Source organism: Chanos chanos, chromosome 14, assembly GCF_902362185.1.
Source record: "Chanos chanos chromosome 14, fChaCha1.1, whole genome shotgun sequence".
NCBI classification, from domain to species: Eukaryota; Metazoa; Chordata; class Actinopteri; order Gonorynchiformes; family Chanidae; genus Chanos; species Chanos chanos.
In genome coordinates this window covers 9,478,646-9,488,771 of record NC_044508.1, presented here as the reverse complement: position 1 = coordinate 9,488,771, position 10,126 = coordinate 9,478,646, and the positions used below count along the sequence as shown (strand labels likewise).

The 10,126-nt window shown below is 39.2% G+C and overlaps 1 protein-coding gene across 1 annotated transcript; it reads left to right on the top strand.

The window, feature by feature from the left end:
- Positions 1 to 749: 749 nt before the first annotated feature.
- LOC115827939 (arrestin domain-containing protein 3-like) lies at positions 750 to 5,469 on the top strand. The gene is made up of 7 exons (XM_030791834.1): positions 750 to 1,011; positions 1,142 to 1,202; positions 1,353 to 1,500; positions 1,622 to 1,718; positions 2,325 to 2,581; positions 3,088 to 3,325; positions 5,207 to 5,469. Exons 1-7 carry the CDS (start codon positions 750 to 752, stop codon positions 5,467 to 5,469), a joined length of 1,326 nt encoding a protein of 441 aa, XP_030647694.1.
- The last annotated feature ends 4,657 nt before the right edge of the window (positions 5,470 to 10,126 follow it).

Sequence of the window (10,126 nt, the reverse complement as noted above, 5' to 3'; positions counted from 1 at the left end):
TGAAACAACAAGTCCACGGATGGTTAATAGTTTGGTATTATCAGTCGATATAGCCTACCGTAACTGTTTCTTAACTGTTTTGCGCGTTTAGGAAAAGATAGCATAGACTACATGATCATTCAGGCTGTGAAGCGCGTTTGAACAAAAAATTTCAGTATGGGAACGCCATGTCAGAAAGTGACTTCCCTCTAAATAAGTTTTAAAATGTGGAATGCAATCCCGCTGTGTATTTAAACTTCATGTATTGGCTACATTTGGTACGCGGAGCCCTTCATTTTATTGTCTGTTTTAGTTTCAGCAAACTACAAATCGTGCGTTATTAATTAACGTAATGTAATTGTAAAAGTGCGCTATCTGACAGTTAACAATTAAAATCCAGAAATTAAAGTATAGACATATTAAAGCATATGAATTTTTCTGTGTGAAAATTGTTAATGAGCGTTTTATACGAAACACTTTGCAGTTACTATACAGACTAATCGCTTAATTTGCGCTTAATTAATACACCTCAAACATGTAAATCGCAGAAATGCTTAAGTCTTGTACAGACACGAATTTCTTGCAGGGAATTAAGGGCTTCGTCAGGCTGAAACGAAACGCATGTTGCTGTGCGGGGCCTGCGTTCAATCTCCCTAAAACACACCTACTACCACACCTACTCTGTCTGTTTCTCTTTATCTGGATGCAGGAAAGTTTGGTTGTTGAAGTCTGCGGTGTTAACAGAGCTCAGCTTTACTTTTGCCGCAACGATGTCATTCACAATTAAGGACATAAAGGTCACTTACAACGCCATAAATGAAAAGAATACATTTACAAGCGGAGATTTCATATCCGGGCAAGTCACTGTGGAAGTTGCGAAAACTGCGGAAATACAGTCTCTGTTAGTTAAAGCTAAAGGAAAAGCAAACGTGATGTGGACTGAGCGTCATGGTCAAACTACGGTAGTATACCATGATAAAGAGAAATATTTTTCGTTGGAGCAATTTCTTATTCGTGAGGGACAGAATAAAGGTAAGATGTTTTATCCGCAAACCTAACAACCATTTAGTCGTGTTGTTTATATAGTCCAGTTTCTCTTTGTTTACATCATGCTGAAAAAGACAAACCAGATCCACACTAACCCTGATTTGCACTTTCTCAGATTCCAATGTTATTCCTCCAGGAACCCATGTTTACCCATTCACCTTTCAGATTCCTCAGCAGTAAGACTAGTGCCTTAAATGGCACCTAAAGTTTCCCTGATAACACAATAATACAGATAAACTGCATTACCGCGATTGCAGAGCACATGCAGTCGAGTAAGCCTTTGAACATCACTGATCTGACTTTTCCCACAATCTTTTCTTTGTCAGAAATATGCCAGCATCATTCAAAGGCTCTGTTGGCAAAGTTGTCTACTCCTTGGAGACAAAATTGTCTAGATCAATGCGAGTGTCTAACAAAGCCAAAACTGAATTTGCTTACGTGCCAAAACCAGACCTGACCATTCCTGATCTGATGGTAAAGACATGGAATCATATTTAAGTCCTATTTAAGATAAGATTTTCAATATCTTTTTTACATTACATTTTTGTAATTGTGTCTGTTAGGTGGGCTATAATTAAATCTATATTTCAATTAGCTTCCACAGTATGGTACCAAGGACAAGAAAATGAGAGTCTTCACCTCTGGAAGTGTTTCCATCAGCACAAATATGGAGAAGATGGGTTACTATTTGGGTAAACTAGCTTTCCTGTGCATTTTGACTATCATTCACATGATTAAGGTTTTTCTTTTATTTTTTTTTTCTTCTTTTTTTTTTTTTAAATAAAGAAGTCTACAACTTGATGGAAACACTGTTTACTGACTCTACTCCATGTTTTCCCTATAACCATGTAATTCTCTTCCTCGGGGCTCACTTTTCAGGTTTTTTTGTTGAAAACAAAGTGGGTGTGTAGTGTCATATTTGTCTTTGCCTGCATTCCTGCTCCATGCACGTGTTTGTACTTTTCAGTAGGACTCTGAAAGACATAAAGGCACAGTGTATACATTATCTCAATCTAACAATACTGTTGAACACTGACCTTTGAAATATAGTACTGCATTTAAAAAGTCATGAAATTGTAAACACTAAGAACAATTGTTTGATGTCTATGGACTTAAGTAATACTCAGAAATAGAGCAGACTACTGATAACCCTTATGGACTGTATGAATTACTAGATATTAAGAGGTGTTAGAGGGTCTGCTGATTAAACAGAAAGTCTTGCAATATCAGTCTTTTTTCACTGTGTGTTCCATTGTAAACACCTTAATTTGACCTTTACTCATATTTTCTCTTTACAGGAGAAGGCTTGAAAGTTATGGCTGAAGTTCACAACAACTCCTCCCGTGCAGTTAAGCTGAAATATTCCTTTTATGTGAAGCATAGCTTTTTTGCAAGAGGAAGGAGGAGAGTCCACACACATGAGATCTTGAAAGAGCAAGGGGAGCCTATTGAGCCATCAACTCAGAGAAATGTGACCAGAGTGCTGAACATCCCACCTGATATAATGACCTCCATTCTGAACTGTAGGATACTCAAAGTGGAGTACAGACTCAGGGTGAGTATCAGAAGAAAAAATTTGGAGTCTTCAAACCCCATGCAAATGATGCCAGCCAGACCTCTCCGACTACCAACACATATTCTGATGAAACATTAACAGATTCTCATCCTTTTTTGTTTGTTTTTGTTTTTATTTTTGTTTTGATGACGACCATTTTTTCAGGCAGTGTTAGTTTGAACTGAAATAACTATTACTCAATAGCCAGCACTATGAAAAGCATTTTGTCTTCTAAACATGTCATGTACAGTGTACTACCCAGCAAGCAATGATTCCATATCCCATACTACACTATATATGCAAGTATACACAGAAGGGAATAGAGATATCAAGTGTACACAATAGAAAGGACACAAATGATTTTAAAGTCTTTATCAGCGAAAATCTTAGTGTGTATCAGGCCTTTTAGAATACACTTGTGAAATGTGAGTGTGGACTGACATTTAGCGAAAAAGAAAAACTTGATCTAAACCTGTTTTTTTTTGTTTGTTTTTTTTGCCTCTCAGGTCTATCTTGATGTACCATATGCTTCAGACCCAGAGATCAAATTTCCAGTGGTAATCCTTCCTCTTGGCCCTGATATGAGCAACATGGTGCCGCCCAACCCGGATATGAACATGATGCCACCTCCTCCTCCTTATAGTGAGGTTGGATTTGGGCCGTATTATGGACCAAACCAGCCAGGATGGAATAGCTCCCCCTATCCAGCTCCTCCTAGCATAAACCCTTATCAGAACACCAGTGGTCTATACCCACCACTGAATGATTTTCCAGAAAAGTTTTGAAGACATATGCACTGAAAACTGACTAGGATTACACATTTGTATTTGTTATGTTTTTTTTCTTTCTTTCTTTTTTTTTTGGAGTATTTCTATTGGAGTATCCAAATAAGCCTGAAAATGAGAAACTCGCAAGAGTACAGTGAAAACCTATACAAAACAATATACTGTGAAGTATATATTTGTTACTTATAAAGTTACATAACTATATACTATAAAGATACATAAAGAAAACTATTAAGATACATAAAGATAACTGGTTCTCAATAGACTTAGAACATTGTTTCTGTTCTGAGAAAACGCTTAGAAGCAAATATTTGTTCTTTCTCAACAGAAGCACACCTCTGCACTAATAACCAAGTTTTTGTTTTGGCCAGCTGTGGTATACCTTAGCTAGATAAAGACTGTGGCATCCAGTGGGCACAAAGGACTGGAATTGGTGGACACTGATTTAACTCATTCACCTGATAAGATGGCCAGATGGCCCACAGGTCTGTGGCAGTGCTCTCTGTGATGTTTAGTGACTAGAGGTTAGCGGCCTGACCACTTTTTCCTACTCCTTTCTCAAATGACCAGTGTTTACAGGGGTCCACAACCACACCACTGAGGGCGTTGCCTTCCATGGTTGTGTCTTCCAAGCTCGGTGTCCTTCTCACCATTAGTCTCACCACTTGTTCACGCATAACAAAAGAAGTATATGCTAACCTCTCTTATTGCAGAGATGGCCACCTTGTGAGGGGGTGTCTCTGAGATTTCACAGATAGAAAGTAAGAAACAGAACAGTCAAGAATAGTAAAGGGCATTGTGATATTTATTCCGTTTTGGCACTAGAGATACTTGGACCCCTGATCATAGTTGGAGGCCATTTTAGATGGCATGTCATTAAAAGAAACTAAGCTGTGTATGGTAGAGAAATTATCACCACTTAGAACTATGATCATTAAAGTTTCAAGTAGTTATTCATGCAATGTAATCAAAGATATTAACCCTAAATTAGGGTGGGCATAGGTAGCTATGATTTTTACAGAAGTCAACATTCTTCCTATCCTTTGTTGAGGTCAGTCATTCATATCCAGCAGAACAATCTGCAAAATGTTAATTTTCTGTACTGGTTAAGGTTTCAGAGAACATAATAACACATTTTTGTACTAGCCCTATCAGTAAACTTATAGGTTTTTGTTTTTCATTTATCTTTCCAAGACATAGGCTGCTTTTTACATTCAAATACATGCATAACACTATCACATGCTTTCACTGACACTATGTATTAAACACTGTAAAAGAATCCAACTGTTGTTCCTTTTACAGTTTTTTTTACAGCAATTTATCTTATTAAATACAAACTTTTAAGAACACTAACAGTGTTTCTATGGATATTAGTCTGGGGATGTTGATTGACAAGCTGCTGTTGTGCTCGTGTTGCAAGATAGTAAGAGTGTTATATCTTAATTGTCCAACTAGTAGATTTGGGTAAATTGTTTATTTATTTGTTCCTACAATTTACTGAACTGAAATCATTCAATTCATTCATTCAACTCAATATCTGGTGTTAGACAAAGGATTATGTTCTCTGTAAACATTCCATGAACTTCTAACATTTAGAGCAACTGAAATCTGTAACATGACACAGAAAGGAAGTCAACTGAGTGTAGCAATCCAGTCCAATAGCAAAAATGCGACATTATATTTTACAAATGGAAATGCAGAACAAAGTGAGATATTTTCTTCCCTTCTCAAGAGCAGTATGTTGTTCACAGAGCCAATTTGAGTTGAAACTGTCATGCAAATCCAGCATATCTCTAGATTGTTCCTCTCCACTCTTCTACACAGTCTGTTTTTGGAACAGAGCAATGGAGGTGTGGCTTGAGTGATCTTCCAACCCACAGTCGGCGAGTACCCATGACAACAGTTCAAGCCTGCAGGCAACTCCCTGCCTTTACTGGTTTGGGTTGCCATGACGACTCCCCACTGGACTCCCCCCACGTCAGCGGGAGGGGCATCCAGTTGACTAACCCTCTCCCTGTTGGAGAGCTGCAGGGGAAAGGCACTGCTGCAGATCTGAGAGACCAAAACCTCAAGAGGACTACACTGCAAAGTCTACAGCTCTGACTCACCAACACAAGCCTAGGGAACACAATCAAATCGGCTGAGCTGTTCAATGCTTGTGCAGTACAATGATGACTACTCAACATTTGTAAGAGTTGTAGAGAACACTTCCATTAGAAACTACTGTTTTAAGAGACAGGATTTTCCATTTTATGCATTCCAAGATTTTACTATAGATCTGGTAAGATACACTTCTTAGGGCACAGGTTGCACTTGTGTATGTATTAAATATGTAATATTTAATTGGCTATTACATGTGGCATACAGTAGGAATAGAATGTAGAACATGTCTCAGGAGATCAAGAGCTCTATGTATATGTGATCAAGAGCTGCTAGAATTTTTGGAATGCACTTTTGAAAGATAAGGCCAAAGGCTTTTATCTCCACCTAAGCTCCAAGACAGTTTCAATCCAAGTATGGTTTGCCAATATACTTGATGCCATGAATTTTTCCTGTGACAATATGTGTGAAAAAATTTGCTCTTTCAAGTGGTCATCACCTGCTCAAAACCAGTCACTAAAAATATTGACAGTGTTCAGTAAAATATCAAAGTTGAATGACAGGTCATTAACATAACCAATGACATTTTCATGAAACATGACCAATTAATTTATGGACAGCAGACTACAATCTCCAGTAAAGAAGTACGCTAAATGAATTACTCAGCATAAGCTGTTATTCAGCACTGGGCAGCAATATGATCTGGTTCTTGCTTAGAGACAACGAGAGGTTAAATGTTAATCATAAATTGCATTATTCATTATTTACTGGTCACTGATGATATTATGAATGCAGTATTAGTGAAAAAGAAGGATATAAAAGGTCTTTATGGAGAGCTGCTAATCATTGCTGTCTCCTTGAGAATGTCCTGTTGACAGATGCTGTGTGCAGGGTTAGACTCCACTTATGTACACAAATGGGTTAAGTGTTGTGGTTGTAGCACTTTTACTCTGGCACCAATCTGTCCATACACTGAAACAGAAGAAAGAAGTTCTCTTGAGTCCCTTAACTGCTACAAGCTGTGTTCCTCTTAATGGAAAAAATACACAAGACTTCTTCCTCGTATCGAAACCAATGAACCTACCACGGTGCTTATTAATCCACTCCTACCACAATTACTGAATGGCTTTGGCTTAGGTATGTGTGATTAAATCAATCAAATAGTTATTGTGTTAATTTTAATCAGCTGAAAAAAACATGCCACTGTTGGACCAGAACAGAGACGGCCATTACTCTTTCTGTGTGGCAGAACAATGACTGATGGTTAAATATACATCGGCTAATGCGGGATAAGATATAGTTTAGTACTTTAGTTTGCAGTGGCTTAAACCATTGATGAATAAGAGTAAAATTAATCAAATATATGAAAAACTACTGCTACTCTTTTGATTCCAAATGCACAGAAAATGGGCTAGTCTTAAAAATTGCTCTGACGTGCCTTATTTCTCTCCATAAAAGAGAACATAGATAATGACAAGAAAATATCAAAAAATATTCATCAACCCAAGAAATTTCATAATTAAACAGAAACCGATTCTAACTACTCTTCAGTTCTACATTTGTAGGCAAAGGAACTACAAAGTGGCCTCAACATAACACAAGAACAGATCTACACAGAACAGTCCTGAGATGAACATTCCACCAGCTTACTCAATTACCACATATGACACACATGGAGCTGGGTTTCTTCTGATGGTGTTACATTTAGACAGATTCCAGTGTGTGGGGTATTCCTGACAGAAATCCATAAATGAAGAAACAGCAAACAAACTGATGATGACTCAGTAATAAGAGGTTACCTTTTATTTTTTAAATAAAAAAATTGGGAAAAAAATCCAACCTAGCTTTTGCAATACGTGAAGTTAACAAATATCCTAAGTTTTTTTTTTTAGTCAGTCATATTATCTCCATACAAGATTAAAACGAAGTGTCATCAAGCAACTGAGTATATTTAAATGGAGTGTTTAAAAATCAGTCCACATGCTTATGTGTGTCCACGTCTTCTGAATACTATCACCGCATGCATTTCATTTGTGGTAATTGAAAAATTTATTGAGGTGAATAAGGCACGGCAATGTTTTGAGTGCTTAGAAGTGCCTTTGGAAAGTTTTACAGTACAAAAAAATGGTCATGTAGTTTAACAAAAACAATGACATTTTGACCCCACACCTTGCCCTGTTCTCTAAATGAGCTCAAACTTCACTTGAATAGACCCTCAAGCATGCTACTAATTCCCAGAACACATTCAGATTAAACAAAGTGACTTCAAACTATGATGACCTTCAGCAACACAATGGCACAACCAGGATAACTCTTCTCGACGCTGTAACAAATCAGTTATTTTAAATCGGAACAATGAAGAGATAAAACAGTTCAATAAAGGTAAACATTCCTGTTATTGTATTTATTTGGGGGGAGTTCTCACTCACAAATACCTTTGCTTCTGTAGGTGCTGAAAAGGTCTCTAGATTTACTATTTATCAGTAAAATGCTTTTTTTGTTGTTGTTCCCCAATATAAAAAGTGGAAAAGGCCATTTTGTTGTAAATATGAAATGCAGTTAGACAAAACATTCTATACTAATGTACATGAATAATAACACTTTTCTGTACTTGTCATCCGTGCAATGCTATATCTACAACTACAGCTACACTACAACCACTAATGAAATTATGAAACAGTCTAGCATTATGTACAGTACTTGCAATGATTACCTCTGGATAACAAATTTTGAATATTTGGACATTTTAATGTCACATAAACAAACATAAGCAATACACCCAACAAAAAACAGTAAAAACACCCCAAAATAATAATAATAATAATAACAACAACAATAATAATAGTAACGATAAAAAAAGGCTTATTTATGGAATTCAGAGAAACATCCTCCTCTACATAGGTGTACGTTGCAAATCTTGCAGCCAAATACGCTCTCGTGTCTAAGGCCCTTGTTGGTGCAGTTCCTGCAGCGTCGTGAGCGCTCTGACATGCGTTCCAGTCGGTGCCCGTATTCCAGGGGTGAGTCAGCGTGGCGCTTGCGGGCAGCTCTCTCCATACCCCTCGCGCCCTGATAGTCCCCGATGAGTTGTTGTGCTAGCCGCACTCGGAAGTGACGCTGTGTAAACTGCTTCCCGTTGAATCCAGCAGGGGGCGCCCCGCTACGACTTTCCCGGAAAATGACGTAAGCGTTGACTATGCACATGTTAACATAGAACCATAAGAAGTAGCGCCACCATTTTTTGCAGGGCCTTCCCACCTGATAGCACTCTCTCAATTGGTCACATAAATCGACACCTCTCATGTTCTCCTGATAAAGGAGCAAAGGAAGTGGGCGAGATATCCCGAGACCTATGCCATCACTGTACCCATCACTTGAATCCCCTTCTCGCTGTCTGCCTGGGCTGATACCAACAATTCCAGGGGCAGAATTAGTGGACAGACAGCTGACCACCTTGGCATCCCTTGTGACAGTGGCCACCAGATTGCCACGCTGACATTGGTAGAACTCACCAGAAGCCAGTTTACCAACGTTGCGTGGTTTGAGGGTGTCGGGGTAACCTCGGCGGGCTGGGTTGGTAGGCCCACAGGCGTAGAGTCCTTCTTGTAACAGTTTCTGTAACAGGGGCACAGAAGTGAAGAAACTGTCCATGAAAAGATGGTGGTACTTGCCTTCCAGCCCCCTCACAAGAGACAAGACTACCTTGCGACCCACCGAAGCTGCTGCCGCATCGTCTCCCAGCTTGCCCACATAGATTCGAGTACGATGGCAGTAACCAGAGCGCGAGTCGCACAGCATCCAAACCTTTAGGCCCTTTCTTAGAGGCTTGGAAGGCATATACTGTGTAGGAGAAAAGCGGCCTTTTTTTGTGATCACACACTCATCAACAGTCAGACAACGGTTTGGGGAGTATGCGTCCCACATGGTATTTCCAACCATATCCAACAGTGGGCGGATTTTATATAACCCATCATAGCCTAGTTCACCTTTGGACGGCTCAGACTCACGGTCACACAGGTGAAGATTTTGATTCAGTTTCTCGAAGCGTCGAGCGGTCATTGTTTTTTTGAAGCCAGCATTGCCAATGAAAATATCACTGGCCCAGTACATTCCATAATCAGGGAGCTGGTTGATTCCCATGAGGATATTCAGTCCAATATAAGCTCTCATCTCCCTAATGTCAGTTGGATGCCAGTGGGGGTCTGACCTACCACTCCTTCTTTGCCTATAGAGGGCGTAGTTGTTTGTTTGTTCTACCATGTGTTCAAACAATGAATCTGGGAAGAGCAACCGGAAATAGTCTAAAGTGTCAGCATCATCCCCTAGCGAGTGCTGAGGTCCACTGTCAGCAGTGAATGGTTCAATTGATATTACCTGATCGGGCTCCCCCCAGAAGTCCGGAGAGGTGCAGTCTTCATCAAAAACGTCATATGAGCCGAATAAATCCGGTTGTTCCTCCTCCTCTAAATCGGAAAAATCAATATCCGAATCGGATGAAGTAGTTTCTGAGCAATTATTGGAAGTAGCATAATAGGACTCATCTGCGTACTCTTCGTGTCTGATCCCATTTCCAGTGACTAAAATAATATTGCAACCGCCTCCCACTGTGAAGCAGCCTGACTCCGCAGTGTCTTCTGCTGGCACTGTGTTTTTCGGTTCG